The 23851-nt window shown below is 43.1% G+C and overlaps 1 protein-coding gene across 2 annotated transcripts; it reads left to right on the top strand.

The window, feature by feature from the left end:
• Positions 1-963: 963 nt before the first annotated feature.
• On the top strand, positions 964-23754 carry gsna (gelsolin a). 2 transcript variants are annotated; one of them, XM_037116702.1, is made up of 17 exons: positions 964-1138; positions 10143-10343; positions 11472-11626; positions 12143-12304; positions 12417-12566; positions 12645-12734; positions 13082-13214; positions 13484-13788; positions 14020-14153; positions 15215-15305; positions 15576-15602; positions 18420-18590; positions 19869-20043; positions 21460-21581; positions 21879-21956; positions 22037-22097; positions 22832-23754. In XM_037116702.1, exons 2-17 carry the CDS (start codon positions 10148-10150, stop codon positions 22999-23001), a joined length of 2220 nt encoding a protein of 739 aa, XP_036972597.1. In that variant the 5' UTR covers positions 964-1138; positions 10143-10147; the 3' UTR covers positions 23002-23754. The 2 variants fall into 2 exon arrangements, with proteins under 2 accessions (XP_036972597.1, XP_036972598.1); XM_037116703.1 differs by lacking the exon at positions 15576-15602 and having other exon boundaries at positions 966-1138.
• The last annotated feature ends 97 nt before the right edge of the window (positions 23755-23851 follow it).

Raw genomic sequence — 23851 nt, 5'->3', positions numbered from 1 at the left:
ACTTCACACCCAAACTGGACACCAGCGACTCGAGACATGATAACTCAAACGACTTGTCCGTGATCATTTTCTGTTTTTAGTTTTTTTTAGTTTTTTTTTAAATTCTGCCAGTAATTCACTGTCCAATGGTGATAGGAATGGAATACCTTTTTTTAGATTTCATATTTTATAAAATATCTTATGTGTTGATTACATTTATTTTACTGGACATGAATAATTACTGGACATACTTGCATTCTTTTTGGACAGGTTATGAATTTGCTGATAATATTTTCATGAGACTGCAGATACTAACACATTACTTTTTCTATTACAAAAATCAGGTGGTTGGGGGAGGAGCTTAAAACTTGATTTAGCTTAACTAAGGACTCAAAAATGACTTGGGACTTAGACCTCAAACTGCAACATGTGTCTTGAGTCACATTCACTATATTAAGTGAAAGATCTGTATTCTATCTCACTCGCATGACGTGCGTCACAGTGCAGCGCAGGTTTGGCCCGTGAGCACTGTGGCACGGCAGGACCAGGCAGCGGCAGTGTTGTTCAACACGCACCTTCTGTCGGAGGCCGGAAGTGTGGAGTCACTCCTGGTCCTGGTCTTAAAGTTACAACCTCTGCAAGAGGGAGGAAAAAAAAAAACTTAGTGCTTAATTATCCACTGAGATGCTACAATCTTTAACATTTGCGGCATTCATTTTAATTTACCTATTAAATATATAAACCTAGATGGTCCTACAGTTTATTTAATCCGAACGTGCCTCCTTTATGACACAATCATAAAACATAAGCAGAAACGTTATAGATAGATAGATAGATAGATAGATAGATAGATAGATAGATAGATAGATAGATAGATAGATTGATTGATTGATTGATAGAAGGTTAGACATCCGTGCGTGTGTCCGCCCCCCCCCCCCTCTGCGGGCGGTGCAGCAGGAGGCCCCGGGTACTGGGAGTGTCGTAACGGGGAGTGTCCCGGTCCAGCAGCATAAACAGCGGCTCTGCGCTCCACCGCCCCGCCGACTCGACGCCTCTCTGCTCCCGCTGCAGCCAGAAGCGCTCACCGCGGCTCAAGTCAAGTCCCCTCAGCTCAGCAGTCGTCCGTGCGTCCGTCCCCGATCGCGACCTACACCTTCAGGTACGTTTAAAACCCTTGATCCATCTTCGCTGACGCAGTAGTCTGACACGGTGGCACAGATTGCACATCTGATCCCTTTAATCAGAGCCGAGGAGGAGCGAACCGTTACTTCTCCGTGCAGGCTGGAACAAAAGGCTTGACACGCTGGTGGGAAGAAAGAGAGGCACACTTGGCTTCTTTCTTTCTTTAACGCAGATTTGGTTTACTTTTTAGCTCATTGAAAGAAGTGCAAACCCTGCTTTTATAGCTGCTGCCATATAAGGACAGGCAGTGGAAACCCTGGATGATGACTAAAAATGCTGTGGTTCCACTTAAACCGGCCACAGCCTCTTAGTCACATTCTTTCTTGACTCTTAAAGTGAGTTCAGGCTGGTATGATGTGATGCACATCCCATAGCAACCATTCACATGCTGCTGTCTGTTGCATTACAGGAGAAAGAGTTGAGTCATTTGAATGAGCATCTCATTTTCTAAACTCTTCTCATCAGCAGCAGCTGCTCCTCTCTTTTTAGAAACATCTGTGGTTGCCATAGAAACGCACCACCAAATAGTGAGGCTGTTTACTGAGGAAGTTGGTTACAGTATCCTGTGTGGGGTGGATTGTTACAGCAGAAGTGAGGAGAGTGTGTCAGACAAGTGTGGTGTATGTTTTGTGTGTGTGTGTGTGTGTGTGGAAAGGATAAAGACAGACCCTTGTTCGCCCAATCAGAAAGCGCTGTGTCAGATCCGCATTCAGCTGTTAGATGGGCAGAGATTACAGGATGCCTGAACCCAGTTATTGTGCTAAACCCCACCTCAGACTCAGACATAAACCTTCCAACAACTGTGTGCAGGCTCTCTGTCCACATGTGTGCACGAGCGCAGGGCAGTGGATGTTCGTATGTCAGCGTATTCCCCATATTTGGAAACCAGGTTAGAAAAGACAGGAAACATTGGTCTCATTTTCCTGGAAAGTCACATTTGTGGTGCACTGTCTGTGACATCACCAAACGTTTTCTAAGGGGACATGCAGAGGCCTCAAGTTCGGGCTCCTGGTCGCTGTAATGCAAGTCAACTGCTGGAGCCATGAAATGCAAATTTGGGCGACTGTCCTCACACAAAAAAAAAACTGACAGCATACGTCTTTAATTCAATTGTGAACATTGTTTGCATCTCCTGACAGGCATTCTCTTGCGGTCATGCAGTCATGTAATGACTGTCCTCCATGTCCTCTCTCTCTGTAGCAGAAGCTGAATCGTGACATTGCTGTAATACCACAGAAAGTGTCGGGGCGGACTCTTTATAGAAATATAGCATGTGAAACACTAGCTTAGACATCTGAAGACCTTTTACCTGTCAACAAAATGTAGCTAAATGTTAAACAGAAATGTCAAAATGTTTTTTCCCACTGAGCAAAAACGTAACCAAAAGTTGTTGATGGCGTTGAGCCAACCTTTGAACATCAGCCTACCTGATGAAAGTTGGAAGATCAAAACATGGTATTGAATAAAGCTGAGAAAGCTCCCTGGGTAAAGCTCATGCATCATGCAAGCTACTGAGGCTGAGGCTCGGCCTGTAAACTTTGCTGCGTGAGGTCGAATTTGGCCGTCATAAAAACTTCAGTGTTGAACCACTAGAAGTTCTTCAGACGCATGTAGCTGAAGTTGAAAAAATGTCTAAGATTACGTTGTAAAAACTTCAATTTTGCAAATCATCAAATCGGTGCTTACAAAGAGATGTTCGACAGTGTTGGTTCCCTCTTACAAACAAAAAATGCAGTCGTCTCCGAGTGTTTTTATTCGGGTCGTTTATATGGGTCGTGGTTGGGTGGGGCACTAAAAAGACCTTGAACATGCCCTTTGTTTCAGTCTTAATAACTTCTAAATGAGCAGAACTACTTTCAAAATTACAGACAAAACACCCTTTAAAGAGCGGAAGTTAGCAGCCGAGACCAGAAGTTGTAGAAATATTTAATGGCACCGTGTATTAGGAACTTTGTGGATTTCCCATTAATTATAATGAAGTCAATGTTTTTCAAGTAATGGGACAAAAGCCACACCTCTCCGTCAAAACACACATCGTTTCCTCTAGCTGCTCGACATTTAGGGCCTTGTCAGCAGGCGATAAAGTCAGATCCCATGTGAAATGCTTACCGAACTGTTAAGAAGATTGCACAAATACGTGTTTACATGCTTTATATGGTTAACTAGGCAAAAGAACTGGATGAAGACACAGACTAGAGGTAGATCACTCCTGAAACACCCATCCCATATCTTTTAATAACCATCCATATATCAGGGCGGTTATTTACAGAGCCATAAACAGTCATTTTGATTGCCTTTGTCTTACACCGTGTACGCAGATACAAGCGAAACAGAGTGCCTACGAAAGAGTATTAGTCCGTGCAGTGTGTTATCTGTCCCGAGCGAGCTGGAGAGGGCAGCTGCACAGTCCTCGAGAGACTCGGAGCGGCATGAGTGGAGAAAATGAGTCATTCAGAACCCCCCTTCCCTGCAGGAGGACTCTCTCCTCTTTGGAACAGAGGGCCATAATTTCCGATTTCAGAGACTAAACCATTATGCGCTTGTTTTTGAAGAAGGACACCAGCAGACAAATCACAAGGGGGCTCAAAACTTCCCATCATATGAATCCAGTGTTGCTAATCTGCTCTGGGGATCAAGTATTTTCTTGTGCAGGGCCTGGAGCGTGGAGGGAGCTGACACAAACAAAAGAGAGGCTGGTTAGAAAAACGGGGGAGGGGGATGGAATAGCTGAGGCTGGACTGACAGACTCGCTCCACGTTCGTTCGGAGGCGTGGTGGGCACAGAGAGCCTGCAGTGAGAGGGGGCAGAAGCCCCCGACAAATACCTCGGCGGAGGTGTATGGGTAGCCCCTGCAGACGCAGACACCATCTGCTTTTCCCAGCACGCCTGCGAAGGAGCACTTACCCAGCGGTCACGTGATGTGTTCTATTTAAGCTCGTGTGTGTGTGCTGAGTAACACGCTGCCCCTCCTTGAGTCACTCCATCCAACTCGGAGCAGCTGCCTTTACACCAACTGTTACTGTTTCATTCAGCACAACTTTGCTCGTAAAAAAAGAATCTCCCAAAAAGCTCAAACTCACCGCCTTCCCTCTCATCTCCGTCAGATTTGTTCTCATCTACCTTTTATCAGAGTTGTTATTATGTTTTTATAATACCGCCTTTGATTTTTTTTTTTTCAAAGTGCGAGGTGATCCAGACGCCGTGCATCCCCTCTGATGCTCTGCTTTATTAAGTCAGCGACTGTACGAGCGGCTGCCTAACTGAAGGGATAAAGCGGCCTTGATGTGCTGATGAGACGGTCGGAACAGCTCTCTCCATCTGAGGAGGAGATCACAGTCAAAGGCAGCCATGTTTATTTAGTGCCACCGTAACAAAGATCTTCAGAGTGTGGAGTCGCACAGAAGTTACGTTTTCAATGGGTGAGATGTTTCGGAGTGAAGGTAGTCGTCTGCTGCCGGATGAAAAGTCGCCTTGAACAAGTCGGCTTTTCAGGATTTTTTTGTTTTGTTTTGTTTTTACATAAGAGAAGCAGCTCTATTTTCAGGCGACAAGCTACACATGTTTTTGAACATTTCTTATGGGAATTATTCATGTCATGAAACTTACACCGTGCAGAAACACTGATGCAGAACTTTACTTCAAGTGAAAACTGAAGTGACAAGTTTCTCCTGTTTCTCTTTACATGACCACAGTTTTGGCCTTGTGTTACAGTCAGAGGCTCGGTTTCAAATGAAAGTTAATTTCTCTGCTGTCTCTGCGTTAATGAGGATCCCTGAGCTCGGCTCAGACGCAGTGTGCGAGCCGTTTTCATATTTCTGGGTGTGCCGGTTTAAGTAAATGAGTGACAATGGGAAGTTACTGATTATAACCAGTTGCTCTGGAACATGAAACTTATTGTATTCACTCACCCCAGTCGATTGAGGAGGAAGTATCAGACAGGAGGATGTGGTAGCTACCTCATTTAGATGCATTTCAGATAGTCTCTTGTGTTGTATTCAGCGAGGAGGATTTGTCACCAAGTATGGTTATGGGAGGCTAACTGGGGTCACTTATGTCGTCTGTTCTATTGTCATAGAAATAACTTAGCTTGCCTACTCGCCCTTTTGATTTGTTTTCAAGCATGAATCAGGGAGAACCACTCTCGTGTTGGTGTGTAAACCACGGAGCTGGCGATGGGAGGCGATTAGCCTAGCTGAGCGTGAGGACTGGACGTAGAGGGAAAACAGCTATCCAGGCCCTGTCCAAAGATTAAATAGACGCCTACCAGAAACTCAAAATGACCATCTGTGGTTATAGAGGGAGTTTTGGTGTTGACGCTGTTTGATGACTACTGGCACACTGGCAGTTTGACTGTGACAGCAGGACTCTTGCTGCCTCCTGCTACTGTTTGGCAAGAAATAGGCAAACCTACAGCGTGTAATTTCCAGTGGAACATTGAAAACTTGTAATTCTTGCATTATCGCTCCAGTATGGATCAAACAAGCAAGATATAGCTGACAAAGTGTAACTAATAGGGTTGGACTGATTATGTATTCTGGCCAGTAACCCTAACTTGAGTTAATTTTACTTTTTACTCTTTACTTTTTTTTCATCAATGTTTGTTTGAAAGTTTGCCACACAGAGTTTCATTTTACTGTGTCTGAACATCAGTTCCAAATATCCGTTTTCAGTCTCCTTGATACTCCTTGAGTAAAAAAGCCATATCAGTCGACCCATAGTACCAAACACATGCCAGTGGCATTAAGCCTCCATTCCAGCTCTTCTTAAAACAATAAGCACGTTTTCCAAACTCTCAAGCTATTCCTCTAAGTTTAAAAGTTATAATCAACGGTCACATTTTCCTTTGCTGACATTTTTGGGGAGATAACAAATCAACTCTTCAATATTTCAGACAACATACAGTCTACCACTGCACCGACATACACTGAACATCCTATGATGAATTGCTTGTGGTGTAGCTGGCCAGCAGTTGGGTCCAGACTCAGGTCTTCTGGAGGAATAAACACCCAGAGTTTCATCTGATTGTACTCTCATCTGGAGCCATTTACCAACGGGAGGAGAGCTCAGAAGTTACTTTTTAACTTTTGAGATTACAACACGGATTTAGCTTCACTCCTGTTTATCATCCTGACTGCAGCAGTAACGATCTGCGGAGGTCACCTCCACTGTCAGTGTTTTCTCTTGTGAGTGCTGAGTTCAATGAGGCTTCACCTGGATTCAAACACACTCAACGAAATATATAACAAAGGTCTAGCTGTTAAACATTTTAATGCAGAATTCTTACATGTTATATCTTTAACACACAGATTTTGGTATCCTAAAGTGTTGATTTCACTCATATCCAGCCTTTCCATTCGACTTTTTTTCCCATCACTGGGCTGAAGAGAGATCAAACAGGAACTCTCGCTGATTGCTCTTTAATAAATGCGGCTCTTACAAAAACAGAGGGGCTGAGATTTACCCAGATATGCTGGATCAGTATCAGCGCCGGATCAGCTTTAAAACCAGATGATCCACATCTAAAGCTGTTTCTTAGTCACTGTTGTTATTAAATAAAAATCTCGACAGCATATGACACCCTCTTTCCAAATTTGATCATCTCCATGCCTCAAAACACGACTGGTCAGTGTTTCCGTTTGAGGAATCCTTTAAATAAGTTTGTCAGCGTAACTCTTTTTTTCCATTGTCACTACTATTAATCTGCCAGAACCTTTGTTTTCAGGCTCGACGAATTACAAATTAAACAGTGCTAGCACCCTCCTGGGGTTTAGACAAATCTCCCTTTTGTGACCACAGACGCTGCAGATTTGCTGTCTGACTTTTATGGTGTTCCGAGCTTCTCCAGACTGGAAACTCCACCAGGCTACTTTAGAGCCACTGTAGGAAAATTCAACTTTCCACATTGTGCAGCAGCCCTGGTTTCTGACTGTCCAGCCAAACTTTGACACATGCACTGCGGTGTCAGGGAAGCTCAGACGGTGCTTGACCTGGTTTGACTCCAGGGTTCCTGATCGTTTCCGCTGCATTTCACTCGTGTGACTGGGTCAGTTTTCCTGTGAAGGCTGAAGGAAGTATAAAGGTGTTAGGCCTTGATAGTCTCTCTCTAATCAGAAAACTAATCTCAGAGACATCTGCCAGGCAGCCACATGTGACCAAATGGTCATTGCCAAAATTATCTACTTACTTTTCCATGCTGAAACATTCCACTGAGCAGTGAGTCCGGCCGTCGGATACAAGGAGATGGAAGAAATGGGGGAAAAAAAAGGAACCCCACATTTTTTGGCCCGGTTACGTGAATACCGGGCCACTTCCCTCTTTCAGGGTCAGGAGCAGATTCCTGCCATGTTTGTGGGCAGACGGCCGATAGAAGAATGGTCCATTCTTGCTTCAGTGTTGACGGTTAGTCATGCAAATTGAGAGGCAGCCGGTCCAAACAGCATTCCTGTGGAAAACTGGATTCTGTGTCCATTTTGAACTACATGACCTCTAGTTTTGAATGTTATTTTTCGTAATTCCTGAACCTGAGCATTATCAATGGCTCTTCACAGCTAAGAACACTGTTGGTTTGATTGTCTTATAATCACACCACCATTTACTTAAATTGGTAAATAAAGAGGAAATGCACCGTGACGGGTCACAGAAGCCCTTTTCAGAGGGTCAGGGTCTAATTTGGGAACACTGCATCACTTCACAGAATCTGTTTTCGCTCTCTCTGTAGTTTCTGTGTTCTGTGTGGGAGCAGTTAATACGTGGTGTTGGTCAGAGTCTGCAGCAAATTCTCAGAAGAAACATTGGTTCACATTTGCATAATTGTTTAAAATGATTGCTCCATACTGTGCATTTGCGCAATTCGACATGAGTTCCTTTTTACATTTCTTTTTTTAACCCTACACCATCATCCAAAACATGAACAGACTAAGCGAAGTTCCTCATTGGACGCCATAAACTCTTGTACAAACAGTGTTCAGGCAGCCATAACAAAGATTGTAACAGGATGCCTCGACCCCCATCTTACAAATCTCAAATATCCACACATGCTGCCGAGGGGGCCGGCAGGTTGTAATCCAATGCAGCACAGACACCTACTTCAAACTCTTCGTTTGGCGCCAGCTGTCTTTTATACTCTGAGATACGACACAAGTGTATGGCATGTGTGTGCATGAATGTTCGGATGTGAGTGTTGGTGAATTTGCATGTGATTGGGCCATCGACTGACTGCTGATGTGTCCATTGCTGAAATATGATTTCTTATCAGGCGACCGATTTGTGAACTGTTGGAGTTTTGGCTCTGTGGCTATTTTGCAAGGTTTCTACTACTTTAAAGGGGCACTCCACTAAATCTACTTCAATGTAAAGTTGAAAGAGCCCGTAAAACAATAAAACAACAACGTCTTCGTAGAAAGGCTGTGTGACGCACTGGTGGAACATAAAATGCTATCAAGTTAATCACGTTACTAGAAGAGCAGAAATCAGTTAGGTTGTCACGAAACCAGAAATTTGATACAATACTAGCATAAGAAACTGTACTTGATACTTTCGCTACCATAGAAAAAAGCAAAAAGTCATAGTTACATATAGTAGGACTTATACAATATTAATGAAAGGGGCTCTGTAGAACTGCTGTGTTGTGCTAGAAGCTGGTCATTAATTTATGCTAGCGGACTCCCTTTACAAACTAACATTAGCCACTGATGCTCTCTGATCGGAGTGGAGAAAGGCACGGAGAAGAGCGTAAAGTCACATCCTTAACAACCTGCACACATTGCTGGTACAGAAAAACACACCATACCAAAAAGATTTTTAATAATGTGTTTTTTTGTGTGTTGAATATGGATATTGTGTTGTTTCAAAGTGATGAGTTCAAAAAAGTGTCAATACTTCTGACAACCTCAGGATCCAGTGCTTTTGGAGCTTGACCAATTTTGACCACTCTATTTATTTTGTGGGATTTGTCTCTCAGAAGTCCAGTTATGTTCTGGCAATGCCCCAACTCCGAATCACTGAAATACTTTCTCATTCCCCTTGGTTGCATTAGGCCTGGCAACGACCATGACTTTTATGGCAATAATTGGATTTATGAGATTTGTGCATCAATGTGATGGATCTGAGACGTCAAGAGGCTTCTGTCTTTTTTCGTTCTATGAACTCCAAAAGGTCTGTATTTAGACCTGATCAGCCCGGCAACATTTTCCATTACTGTTGTTTTTCTAGTGCTTTAATCATATTATTTCTTTTTCAGTATTTTGAAGATTTTAGGTGAATGCTTGGTGTCTTTAAAGGTCTCAAGTGTACAGACCAGTGCCGCCAAGTGCCTGCTCATGGGGGAAATGTTGACGCTCTGTAAATAAATCAATCATAGAGTATGGTTAAGACCTGCTCAATGTGGAAAGTGTCATGAGATGACTTGTGTGTGAATTGGTGCTATACAAATAAGGACTGATTCATTGATTCATTGACACAGGCCTACTGCGATAGAAGATTTTCTCCCACCCTTAGTATCCATGTCCTGTGGCTGTGTGCATAGTTAGGACAGACTGAGGAACAGGATCAGTGATACACCAGTTTTTTCCTGCATGTAAATATAGGCCGTGTTTCTTTTGCCAACATCTCTGTTGGTTATGACAACGCTTGAGTCAGAAGTGGAAGGACTTCCTCTCCTTGTCCGCTGGAGGAAAGGCCCTGAGCCCAGAGCACCAGTGACTCACCCTGCTGTGCATTAATGTCTAACTGCAAACCTAAACTTTATCTTTGAATCCATGGCAACAGCTCAGCCTCGAGGGGAGTGGCTTTATCTTTTTCCTGAGCAAACGCCTCAGAAATAGGGAGTCCCAGTCTCACTTTTAAAAGGTTATTACACAGTGTTGGGACTGTTAGCTCTGCAGTGTTTGACCACTGAGTCAGAGCTTGTTGTTGCCTAAACGCTCCTGTTTGTTTTGGGCTGTAGAATTAAACTGAATCTCAGCCGTGCGATTTTGCTGCAGGCAGGATGGCAGCGCACCACCCAGAGTTCGAGCGGGCTGGACAGAAGCCAGGCCTCCAGGTGTGGAGGGTGGAGAACTTTGACCTGGTGCCCGTTCCCGAGAAGCTGTATGGCGGATTTTACACCGGAGACGCCTACCTCGTCATGAATACCATCAAGCAACGCTCCGGGAACCTGCAGTACGACCTCCACTTCTGGCTGGGTGAGTGAGTGCTACAGTGTGATGTGCCATGTGCCAAATGGATTCTACTTCAGCAATATTAAAAATGAGGTTAAAGCAACAAGAGACACACGTTTCGAAAGCTGTTTCTTTTGAGCGTGTATTTTTCTTGTTTCCATGGATATGTAGCCGAACGTAAAAGAGCTGATGTCAGTTCTCCAGGGCAGCTGCGACCTGTTTGGCCTGCAGAGCAGATGACAAGCTGAATTCGTGCCCCTGGAAAGTAATGTCTCATGACAGTGTTGCAGTGTTTACCCCACCGCTGCACCGCTGTGTTTCACACCTGTGCCGCGTCTCATCCTGCCCTCTCAGGATGTGACGTACAGTGTTTCCTTTTAGCAGTGTGGCACAGATGTGTTTGAGATACACTATCAGCTCATGCAGCGGAGTTTCATAGCTGACATTCTTTCGATTATCTAAAATCTCTCATGGTACACATGATGTTTTTTGGTTTCAGCACATGGGGTTTTTGTCTAAACCAGTGTTTTAGCAGACACAAATCTATTTGGCTGAGACACAGGCAGCAGTCAGATGTATTGACGACAATAACTTCTCAACATTAAAGCATGGGAGCATTTTCTAGTATAAACGCATGAACCTGAAATTGAACATGATATGGGACCTTTAATCTTGCAACCATGTATTCAGGTTTCACTGCAAAGCAACATGAATTTAATGGCCTCATCCAAACATATAGCAGTTTAAATAAGGGGTCAATTTGGTATGTAGATCAGCCAAAACAGCTTAAAGCAAACAGGAAAACCAGAAGCTGAGTTATGTTTTTTTCCCCTATTGATTTCATGTGCTTTTAGTCAGCCAAATTGATCATGGAAACAGCGTTTTCCAATACAGGATCTGATGTAACCCTCCCACATGCTGCTGAACCCATTTCTGTGACCAAAAATAGAATAATGTTTCATGTATTAATGTGTCCAATGTGGACTGACCCACTGCTGCTCCAGCATATTGATCCCCTGACTCACTGAGTCCTCACTGTGGGAATTCGTCAAACACAGAATGTGGTTGTCATGGTAGATGTACAGAATGACTGCTGAGACAAAAGAAGGAGCGGCACTGACATGAAGCACGTCTGTGGTTCCTCTGGCGCAGGTGATCTCTGCACCCAGGATGAGAGCGGCTCGGCGGCCATCTTTACTGTCCAAATGGACGACTTCCTGGGAGGGAAGCCCATCCAGTACCGCGAGGTCCAGGGACACGAGTCCAAAACCTTTCTTGGCTACTTCAAGTCTGGAATCAAATACATGGTAAGATGTCATGTATGTGGCTGCAAATAATTTATCTACAAAGAAGACGGTGCATGTTTTGTGAGGATTGTTGCTTTTGTTTTGAAGCATTTGATCGTATGTATGCATTGTTACATAACATAACATGAGAAGTGTGATTTTTGCCTCTATTGAAGGTTATACTTCTTATCTTATTATAAAATCATATTTTAAAACACAACATGCATTTTTTCGTCATCTGTGAAATGAAAGATTCAATCACTTTGTCAAATCAAAATCTGCAAGTATACATTAAAATGGCCTCCTATATTTATTTTTTTCATTTATTCTTTTTATTTTTCATTTATTCTTTTATTACAATAATCATTGTGAGAAAACACAAGCTTAATTAGCCTGTAATGATGTCATTATTTTATTTGGAAAAATGTTTAACACTCCAAATATCCATCCTTTTTTAAATTTATAGTGTTGAGATCTCAGCCATTTATTCTTAAAAGGCAGGTATTTTATTTTGAAATGCGACTGTTACCTTTTCAGAAAGGGGGTGTGGCATCTGGGTTCAAGCACGTTGTTACCAATGAGGTGGTCGTGCAGCGGGTGTTCCAGGTCAAAGGCCGCCGTTCTGTCAGGGCAACGGAGGTGCCGGTCAGCTGGGACAGCTTCAACCAGGGAGACTGCTTCATCCTGGACCTGGGAGACGTGAGTCAGACTGAGCAGAATAATCAGTATTACATATTAATGCTAATACGATGAGGCCCTCAGGAAAGGTTTCATCCAACTTAACCACCCGTGCCTCTCCTCTGCTCTGCAGGAGATCTACCAGTGGTGTGGCTCACAGAGCAACCGCTTTGAGAAGCTGAAGGCCACTCAGGTCGCCAAGGGTATCCGTGACAACGAGCGCAGCGGGAGGGCCCGGGTTTATGTTGTTGACGAGGGGACGGAGAGAGATAAGATGTTAGAGGTGAGATCAGTGGACTATGACAACACATGATGTCCAGAGAGTGACCCCTGTGTTAAAATGGCTGCTGCTTGTCCTCAGGTGCTGGGTCCTAAACCAGATCTGCCACCTGGAGGCTCTGACGACCTCCAGGCTGACGCTGCAAACAGGAAGAGGGCCAAACTGTACAAGGTGAGAGACACAGACACACACACACACACACACACACACTGTCTTTGTCTCTCTAATATCTCTTGTTCTAAATCTCTATTTATAAAGGGACTGTGATGCATAACCAGCAGCTCCTTTGCGCCTCTTCCCAGTGAGGCTCTTCATTCTCATCTGTATTTGCTGCAAAAACACAAGTTTTACTGTTGATTATGGTGATCAGTGTCTTCTGAGAGCAGGAAACAAACCTATGCAGCTCATCAGATACTCATGAATATTGTTTTAAACCAATCCTCTGATGAAAAGTCTGAGCACTTTAGTGAGATTTTGACCTCTAATCATCCGCTCTCATCCTTCGACCCCTCATTCAGGTGTCCAATGCCAGCGGCGGCATGACCATCGCGCTGGTGGCAGAGGAGAACCCATTCGCCCAGAGTGCCCTGGAGTCCGGCGACTGCTTCATCCTGGACCATGGCTCCGATGGTCGGATCTTTGTCTGGAAAGGTAAGTGCAGGGTGCTGCATCAGATTCCAGCTGGAGGTTAAGAGTGGTATCAATATTCTTGTCTAACTCTCGAAGAATAAGATTGTTTCCAAAAATGTCATTTTTGTTTGAACTATGATAACAACCTTGTTTTAGCCCCTTTAATCATATCAACAATCAAGATGATATTCACGAGCATCATCATCACCATCACGACTGGGCACATGAACATGTTTTTTTTCACACTGCTGACAACTGTTCAACTGTCTATCATGTCTCTTTGCCTGCAGGCAAAGATGCCAACATGGACGAGCGAAAGGCAGCGATGAAGGCAGCCGAGGAGTTCATCAAGAAGATGGACTACCCCAAACACACCCAGGTCCAGATCCTGCCGGAGATGGGCGAGACGCCGCTCTTCAAACAGTTCTTCAAGAACTGGCGGGACAAAGATCAGACAGTGGGCCTGGGCGTGGCCTACATCGCCAACAGCATCGCCAAGATCGAGAAGGTGCCTTTCGACGCCGCCACCCTGCACGAGTCCTCCGCCATGGCCGCCCAGCACGGTATGGTGGACGACGGCAGCGGAGAGAAACAGGTGAGAGGACTGAGACTGGACATTTGCACTGTCTTGTGCCAGGTTAGAGCAGTGGGGCCTTTTGTAGGGCCCTTTGTGAAGTTATGTTTGTGTGGGATAATGACCAAATGGCTTCTTCTAACACTGGTTATTATGCAATGTAATTTTCAGTAAATGAGATACAACATTTGAGACGATAATACTCCCTGAACCTCACAGAGATCTTTCTTTACTTTGTTTGTTTCTTGACAGATCTGGCGTATCGAGGGCTCAGACAAGGCGCCCGTGGATCCGTCCACATACGGACAGTTCTACGGTGGAGACAGTTACATCATCCTTTACAACTACAGTCACAGAGGACGTCAGGGACACATCATCTACATGTGGTGAGAATACGAGCAGCACATAATTTACTTGTATGTTTGATGCCTCCATCAGTACAGTACATTTAAGTATATTTATCTAGTATGTATCTGGCATAATTAGTACTCGATACTTTGAGGCTTTCACTTTTACCACAGTCATATTTAAGATGATGTCTTTACTTTTACTTTAGTTCTTGATACTTTTGCTACGTCACACTTTCAGAGGGAAAGCTCGACCTTATAGATTCAGTCTTCCAATGCAAAATATGTAATAGTCTCATGATACACAGATGGGGTAGTCCAATCTCTAAAATATCTGTTACGAGTCTTAACATCAATGATGGTCTCTGCATGAAGTCGATTTTCACTTGATATTCATTTACTAAGAATAACCTTGCGTGTGTTTTTTAATTATCAGGCCAGCGCACAAACAGTTCAATTAGGAAAGATAAAGACAAATGAAATTAAGACATTAGCAAGCTTGCGAATCAGCTCTAATCAACTGCAATCAAGTTTAGGAGGCTTGTGACGCAAAAAAACATGTTAATATTTAAAAGTGTGTCCCAAGAGTACGACATTAAAATCTATTTTCCAGTTTCAGAACTAATTAACTGAATGTGGAGTTGTTTTGTAAACACATGATAAGCACCAGTTAGTGCCTTACAGTGTTGTATAAAGCACCCAAAAGTCGTATTTGAGTAGAAGCAAAGATATAGTTAAAATATTACTTTGGCTAGAGTGAAAGTCTGATATTAAATGTACTTAAGTACATGTAAAAGTATATTTTACATGTATCTTCTACTGTATACTATGTGTTTACTGATTATTGAAAATCAGAGCTGATATTTTGCTTTTATTTCTGATTATCAGAGTAGGTAGTTACTACAAAGTAACTAGTAACTACAGTTATCAAATGAATGTACAATATTTGCCTCCAAAAAGTAATAAAGTGGAAATCTACAGCAGCAGAAAATGAAAATAGCCAAGTCAACTGCTTCAAAATTGTACAGTGCTTCACTATCACCATCACTGGCCTGTTAGCATATTTAGTGTAATGATCATGTGTTTATTTTCTCTTCCAGGCAGGGAATGGACTCCAGTCAGGATGAAATCGGGGCCTGTGCGATCCTCGGCGCTCAGCTGGATGATGAGCTCGGTGGTGGTCCTGTGCAGGTAAAGCTGACGGATCCTTTGGCGGCTTTATGTTTTCATCAGCTTGAATTCATCTTATCGTTCATGTTATTAAATTCTGTCCCTCCCTGGGCTCACTCAGCGCTGTCACCTCCTCCCTGACCTTTACATCCTTTCACTTTTTCTCCTCTCCTCTCCTCTCCTCTCCTCTCCTCTCCTATCCTCTCCTCTCCTCTCCTCTCCTCTCCTCTCCTCTCCCCGCTGCTGCTGCTTCTGCCCTTCTTGGTTTCCCAAACTTTTCTGTGTCTTCAGGTTGTTGGTGCTCCTATAACCACTCAGGTATTCCCCCCTTCCTCCCCTGCTCCTCGTCCTCCCAAAAATGACTCGTATGATTTTGTCCAGAGCCACTGACAATTTTCTCTTTTTCTCACACATTCGAGACGACGGTATTGGTTTCGATGGAGCGTTTATCTTAATTTCTGAGGCTCCTTTACGACTTAATTAATGTGTTAATGATTTACAGTAAAACCAAACACAAACAGGACATTCCAATGTGGATGTTTATGGGAGGTTTCCTCCTCCTCTGTCGCCAAGTCTGCCTGCCCCACATAAACAACAGCCCTGTTTCCAAACTCCAAAAGATATGATGAATTGTTTCTTCGCTTATCAATGGCTACTGATGCCGGAACTTAGAAATGACTGCGGAGATCATAAAACAGGATGAGTGCGTAGACTGTCAACTGGGTTGTTTAGAGTGAGTCCTGGCTCTGTACTCTGTAATGTGAGTCCTCATTCATTCATTTGTGTGTGCTGCACTCGCACGTCACTATGTTTTGCATGTACATGCATGACTTCCTGTGTGTGTTAGAGGATAGAGGGAACTTGACACTAAAAAGTAGGATACTCACTTGGTTTGTCAGTATTAGTTTGGAATTTAAACTTATAGTTTATATCAACTGTACTAATAGCTTGACACTTAAAATTTAGAATGGGGGACATAGTCTGAGTTAGAAAGTCTTAATGTAGAGCTGTTTGATACTATTAACACTTGTGTTTTTTTTGTTTTGTAACAGAATAATAGATATCTAGATATAAATACATGTCCTATATATATATGTGTGTGTTCATAAGGGAGAATGGCCACTCTTGTGGTTCGGCCGGCTATCAACTTATAAAGCAAATCATATTAAGATCATAATTCTTGTACAACAACAATAATACCAGGTGACTGAGGGGAAAACTCTTACACCAAACTGACGTCAAAGAACTAGCTGCGACAAAAGCTGACTGTTGCATCGCCTCACGTCTCCCGTGTCTTGGCCAAGAAGCTGCACTTGAACACGCCACAAAGACCAGAGCTGATGGCCAACAGGGCTTGTATATTCTGCATCTGCGTGAAAGGAAATACCTCTCTACCACACACAAACGGTTGTTCTGCTTAAGCAGAGATTTGTAAAACCACTTATGCTGATATAGCTGTGTTTGGTCAAGAAGATGTCTGATAAAAAGTTACAAATGACACTGGTGAAGAGGCAGAGAGAAAAAAAATAGGAGAGAAACTGCTCTAAAGGTTGAACTCACGGAAGCTACAGCGACAGGCTCAAGGAGCCGTCCCTTTCCTTTCCTTTCCACACTTGAAGAATTGTGAACTTGAACTTTATGATGAAGTATTTCAAACATCTGCACAAGTCAATGTTTCTTTGTTCCAGATGTTTTCCTGCTCTTCCAGCAGTCTTGCAAATGTCACTATCGTTTTTTACAGCTTCTTAACCTCAACTTGACCTGGCTGGGGCAAGCTATCATTTCTGATACTAGTCCTGATACAGAACCTGAGTTTAGGCACAAATACAAAATTGACATAAAGAGAAAATGTTTTCTACAAAACCTACTTTTGACTTAACTAAAGAAGCCAAATGTCTCAATAAATGTCGGCTGAGCAGAAGAACTTTGTGCCTAAATATAAACTTCTTCATCAAAATTCTTCATGTGGAAACAGACAATTTCTCCCCCCCCTGCTGTTCCTACATGGTATTACTGTCACAAACACAACTGGAGTATCAGCTACCAACGACACAGGACTGCTTGCTCATTGAGTCTATATTGGAGACATAAAAGCAAAGATTACAGGAGCCAACATTTCATTCATAACAATTTGTTGAGGCAAACAACTATTGCCTGTTTAAAAGTAAATAGATCAGGATAAATAAGAATAAGCCTGCGAGACGATGAATCCGAGCATTGAGTGTGAACTTGTTTGCACTGTGTGGCAGTGACACGTTTTGGCAGGTGCCAACTGGGTGTTGAGGTTCAACACACAGAGGTAGCAGAAACAGGAAGTTATATCGGCAAAAGTGAAAATATGAGGTAAGACTGCAGAAGACATGCAAACACTGGATTTTGTGAATTTCGGTGAATGTTTTATACCCTTTGCTCCGACTGACGGCGTCTAGTTTTGGGTTTAGAGGCTGAAGCCAGGCTTTGTGAAGGCCTTTGATTTGTTTGCTCGGGTGGGGAATATACACAACTTATAGACACCAAAAACAAAATATTTCACTGCCGATGTAAAATAAGATATCACAACTTGAACACAGACGATCAACCGTGGCTGACAAGACAGCTTGCAGGCAGACAGACTGTTTCTCTGATTGTAGCAGAGGATGCACAATCACAAGTGTGTCTGTTGTTTGGAAGTGTGCGACCTTGGACAACAACATAAAAATCCAGTGATTCACCGTCTTCTCTCCCTCCTGTCATATAAACTCAGGATACGCTTGATTTGCTGACAGCCATAAATATTTGCGACAAGGCTGCAGACCTAAGACTAACATAAAACAGTTTTCAGACACAACTTATGTCATCACTCCTCATTGCACAAACCTTGACACCCACCAGCCTGTGGAATAACACCTGGCTCAGCACCATGCTGCCATCTTGTGTCCGCACTCAGGATCGCAGCAGCCATTTTACACTTGCCGATGATGCAGATTTCACCCGACACAGCAGGGGGGAGGATCTGTCGGGTGTGATTTGGTTTCCCACTGCTTTGGGATAATTCACACGTCAGTGTGCACGAGTTTGTTTTGTAAAAGACATTAATACCGTAACAATCGTCTTGTCGTTCTTCCAAGTTCTGACTTTGCAGTTTGTTTTAACCAGGTGAGGGTGATTCAGGGGAAAGAGCCGGCCCATCTGATGAGTCTGTTCGGAGGACAGCCCATGGTGGTGTACAAGGGAGGGACGTCCAGAGACGGAGGTCAGTCGGCCCCTGCAGAGACTCGACTCTTCCAGGTGCGCTCCAACTCTGCCGGGCACACCAGAGCTGTGGAGGTAAGAGAACTTTATCACTGCAACTGGTATTTTTTAAAAGATCTTCCAAATGTTCTTAAATTGAACTATATGTTTGTGGCCTGTTTCAGTAGTTACTATTGGGTCAGACACTGCCACAGACAGGGTAGCCAGATGTGAGGTGACTAAGAAACACACTCATGTATTTGTGGTTTTTGCACAAGATGATGTAGACCAGGGGTGACCGAACTGAAACTTAAAGTTGGACTACAGGCCGACAGCACTGTCCTGTATTATTAAGATGTATAATGGTGCCATACAGGTTCCATCAGGGCAAGTAAGAAAGAAAATATAGTGATGTATCTGAAGTGAGTCAGGCTTATTTAAATTGTTTTCTTTCTTCTTGTTTTGTTCACGACTCAAAAACAGATTAAAAATCATTCCGTTACAGTGGAATCCCAATTTGAATTAAATGACTGACTTCCTGCATAATATTTAACATTGCCCACTACGATTAGATTATGAAAGATTTTTTTAAAATTTCAGATCCTTTGTATTTAAAGAGCACTTTAACCTCACCAAATATAAATCAGTGAAAATGATAATTCCATATATACTTTTTACACAGTGATTGAGACAAAAAGAAAAGTGAAGAATAACACCATATATCCTTTATCCTTTAAAATAATGTGACTTTTCTAGTACAACTTTTTTTTATACGTACAGTCAGGTTTTGTCTCACATTTTCAGGACTTTTTGAAATAAATCTATAATGACAAGTCTCAAGTTGTTTTTCATGGTTTCCTTGTAAAAATTAGGGTTAAACAAGAGAAAAGAAGGTTGATGGCTGCCCATATAAATCTCACTACACTGGTGGGATTTTTGTGACACTTCTAAAATTGACTATATAGCTTATATAGCTATATGCGACACACAGTATATCAATGTCTCGCTGCCCAGTACATTTTTTTCCCATTAATATGTGCTACCCTAGATTCTGGATTTTTGTTGGAACATTAAAATACTCATCGCCCTACAACCACATATTTATGTCACATAATGCGGTCTGGTTTGCAGCTAAAACAATCCAGTGTCATCTACAACCTTCCTCAAAATCACTGGGAGAAATGAAGTGAATAATCAGGAATTCAAGAGTGCAGATCGAAAATAGAAAAACAGAAATGTAATATTTGTCCCTGTATTGTGTAGCAATGAACAGAATTTGACCGGATACGGACTGGAACAGCTGGAAACACAAAGAGTGGCACCTCAGTGGAAGAGCTGCACATATTAACCTGTGTCACCTCTGTGCCCACGCAGCTTGACGTGGCGTCATCCCAGCTGAACTCCAACGACGCTTTCATCCTGGTGACCCCCGGAGGCACCTTCCAGTGGGTGGGAGTGGGCGCCAGCGACACGGAGAAGCAGGGTGCCCAGCAGCTGTGCGGCATCCTGGGAGTGTCGGCCTCCGAGCTGTCTGAGGGAGGAGAGAGCGGTGAGAAGAATAGAAGTGATGAAGACAGAATAACAATTTCTCATTATCTGTGCAAACTGAAATCCATTAGCAGTTAACACACTCGCAGTCGTGTTTGTGTTGGATACAAACCAGCTGTTAAAAGAGGGCTTTCTAATGTGAAGCTGGATAGTCGTCTTTTTGTACTTCAGCTAAAGTAAGTGCTTGTGTTCATCTATACTTAAACAAACGAGACCAGATTGCATCAGCCCTTTAGATGCTATCAGCGGTCTTGTGATTTGCTTTTTCAAAAGCTCTCCGCTCGCAATTTCAAATATAAAACCTCGGGCTAAAACATAACAGAGTAAATTTTTTATAAACACCCTGCTTTTAAAGGCTGGCCTCGGCTGAGGGCTGCCAAGACAACAGAGCAGAAATTCAGCGTTTTGATTCTGGGAGCTGGTGGTTCATAATCTTTGCGATACGAGATCCCCACAGTGAACCACAGATTAGAAACATGTTGTGTCACGCGGGGATTATTTAATCAATCATTCATCCAATCATTGCATTAGGTAATTATATATGTGCTCGTTTAATTAAGCATTCAGTGAAGGGATTATTTATGAACTGATATAGTTTCGGCCACACAAAACCTCCATATGTAAAACATGTGAACGACAGTTACCTTTGACACTGAGGAACACAAGTTATTCAACATTCTTTGTATTTCTTTATCACTACACTGATCAATAGTTGGCAACTCGATGTGATGTGAATGGAATTGCTCAAAGGATCAAATCCACAGAGACTTCGTTGGTGTTCTACAGACTCAGCACTCTCATCAAGCTAACAGGCAGCTGGCTAGCTGCAGGGGGAGCTAGCCTTACCCTAACCCTAGAGCGAAAAGAATATTGGATATCAAACAAAGAGCTGACTTAGCTTGAAGATGACTTAGCTTAAAGCTAATGCTGCTCGCTCTTTGTCCGCTGGATGTGTAAATAAGCTTCTTCTACTCCTAAATTGCCAAAAACCTGTAAATACATATGAAAAACAATAGCTTGACATTGTGGGAATAATGCCCGCTCACTATCTGGCTGAGAGTTAAGTGAGAGCAACACCTCTCTCATACGTGCGTGCTATGCTAAACATGAAGCTTGTCATCAGCCAGTTAGCTTAGAATAGTCTTGGAAATGCCCATGTGGTTACATTGTGTGTTATAAATTAAATAAGGGGGATGTAACCTAGCCTAACCATGCATTTCTTTTTTACCATCTCTCAGCAATGCTAGCTGTTTCACCCTGTTTCTACCATACACATCCATGGTTTTAATTTTTGGACTGTAGCTTCATCTAAGCGAATATTTATATTTCTAAAATGTCAAACTATTGTTTGGAGCCCTCTGGATGTTTACTGCACACTGACCTATGATAACTCGAAGATTGTCTGTCCCCTTCACAGACGAGTTCTGGGAGGCTCTGGGAGGAAAGACAGAATATCGCACTTCTACCCGACTCAAGGACAAGATGGACGCTCATCCACCCCGACTGTTCGCCTGCTCCAACAAGACTGGAAACTTCATCGTGAGTCTTTTGGTTTGAGCTTCTGCACTTGTTTTAAAAGGAGGATTTCACAGAAGTTCACCCTTTTGGTAATGCGATGGAAACACCGCTAAGACTCCATACTCATGAACAACTTGCCTTTCCCGAAATAATGTCCCGTTTCTGGAGATAATACACAGAAGTTTTTCTTTGGTGTGTGTTTTTCCAGTAAGTTAAGTGAACTTACCCTTTAAATCAGACTGAAGAAGAAGAACACTATCTCTAAAATGTAAATGTGCCGGCCTCTGAACGCACCACATCAAATTCTCTCCCTCTCAGATTGAGGAGGTACCCGGGGAGCTGACCCAAGACGACCTCGCCACTGACGACGTCATGATCCTGGACACCTGGGAGCAGGTAAAGAAAAAACTACATGGGTTCGAAGCACAGTCACTGCAGTTACAAACAAATATGCATAAAACTTTTCCATTTTTCAGGTGTTCGTCTGGATCGGGAATGAGGCCCAGGAGGAAGAGAAGACTGAAGCAATGGCATCTGGTAAAAACCTCAACGTTATATCATTAGGATATGATATATAACTATATGGCAGAAATCTTGACGACGATTTTTTTAAAGAGTAGCATAACACCCCCTGAAAATCTTGTCTTTGCTGACACCCACTGCTTTAACCTCACTCCTCACTGCAGTGATGTATGGGTGCACGCCAGTGCCCTATGACATCATCAGTGGGTGTGGTTACAGGTGCAGCAAAGCACATTGTGGATAACACCCCCCCCAGAGCTGGAGGTGAAACTGACCGGCAACTTTCAGCCACACGGGGGCAGTACAACGCTGCTGTCAGGCTGGTGTGACGTGATGATTTGACAAAGTGTAAAAGATTGCGGTGGTCTCTTTCACCTTTTGGGCAGCTGCAGGCTAACTGTTTCCAGCTGTGCTATGCTAGGCTAAGCTAATGTCACCTGGCTCCAGTTTGAGTATAGGTGTGACAGAGGTATCGAGTTTTTAACAAACTGTTAGCAAGAAAACGAAGAAGCGCATTTTTTTCCCAAATGTCGAACTTTTCCTTTAACTGCACCTGTAGTACATTGGCAGCCCTAACCATTACCCTTTAAAAAAGTCATACCAGTCTTCCTTTTTTTGTAAATTTGATTAGATCATTTTTGGCCCTTCACATACCTTCTGCTTGTTTAACCTCAATACACATTATCCATCTGTGATTTAAGATTACACTGTGACTACCACTAATACCGTCTTTTCCCGTTCTTCCTCAGCGGCCCGTTACATCGAGACAGACCCGGCCAACAGAGACCGCAGGACGCCCATCGTCAAGATCAAGCAGGGCTTCGAGCCGCCCACCTTTACCGGCTGGTTCCTGGGCTGGGACCACGAGTACTGGACCAGCGACCCCCTGGAGCGCGCCATGGCTGAGCTGGCCTTGTAAGGTGTCACCCGACCCTGCCTTCGTCACTATCAGCCCTGACCTTTGACCCTCCCTCCTGCTCTGCCGCAAGCACTGAGCTTCAGTGATAAGACTTTTTTATCTGCCAAAACTGCCCTGAAAAAGTTTCTTTTCTACTTTTTTTTTGTTGTGATTTTAAAAGGAAACAGGCCAATGAAGCCATGTTTTAATTCACTTTGTCTCACATGCTACGGTGGTGCCTTTGTACCTGCAACAAAACCAACCAATAGATGCTTCAATGAAAACACAGGCTTCCGTCAGGGTTTTGCACTAAATAGGTTGCTACTACAACTTCTACTGTAGCCAGTCTTTCTCATTGATTTTATATGTTGACAATAGAACCGGTTAACTAGTGACATGTCATGGAAATAGTCTTGGTGTGCTGCAACATCTGAACTCACTGCCAAGCAAACACCGCTTATAAAAGCAATACAACCAATGCCTTAATAATATTCTTTCCTTTAGTTTACAGTAAAATGGCTTCTTTTTTTTTTTTTTAAAAAAAGGTATCTTTTTAGGTAAGTTATGTGCACCTTCAGTTATGAAGCCTCTTCTAATATTTATTTTTGAAAAAAATGCCATAGATTAATTCAGGAAGCTTATGCGATGCTGCAGTGGCCAACCTTTAGACGGGAAAACCAACGCTTTGCTGCTTTACGATCCAGTTACGTCTTCTGTGACACTTTGAGGTTTCCCTGAGCCTTATCATTTCAATAAAAACCAAATAAAACACAAGAGTTTGGTGTCTCTGCTTTCACAAACACTCACAGGTCCCATATTATAGAGAATGAGATTACCATGTCATGTCTGTCAGCGTGAGAACTCTATGCAC

This window comes from Acanthopagrus latus, chromosome 12 (assembly GCF_904848185.1).
Source record: "Acanthopagrus latus isolate v.2019 chromosome 12, fAcaLat1.1, whole genome shotgun sequence".
NCBI lineage: Eukaryota > Metazoa > Chordata > Actinopteri > Spariformes > Sparidae > Acanthopagrus > Acanthopagrus latus.
Note: the sequence above shows the minus strand (reverse complement) of the source record. Positions and strands in the feature narration are given on the sequence as shown.

Coding starts and splice junctions, on each gene's coding strand:
- gsna (XM_037116702.1), top strand. CDS start 10,148: ATGGCAGCGCACCACCCAGAGTTCGAGCGGGCTGGACAGAAGCCAGGC. Junction 15,306..15,575: donor TCGGTGGTGGTCCTGTGCAG/GTAAAGCTGACG, acceptor CTGTGTCTTCAG/GTTGTTGGTGCTCCTATAAC. Junction 21,582..21,878: donor ACAAGACTGGAAACTTCATC/GTGAGTCTTTTG, acceptor TCTCCCTCTCAG/ATTGAGGAGGTACCCGGGGA.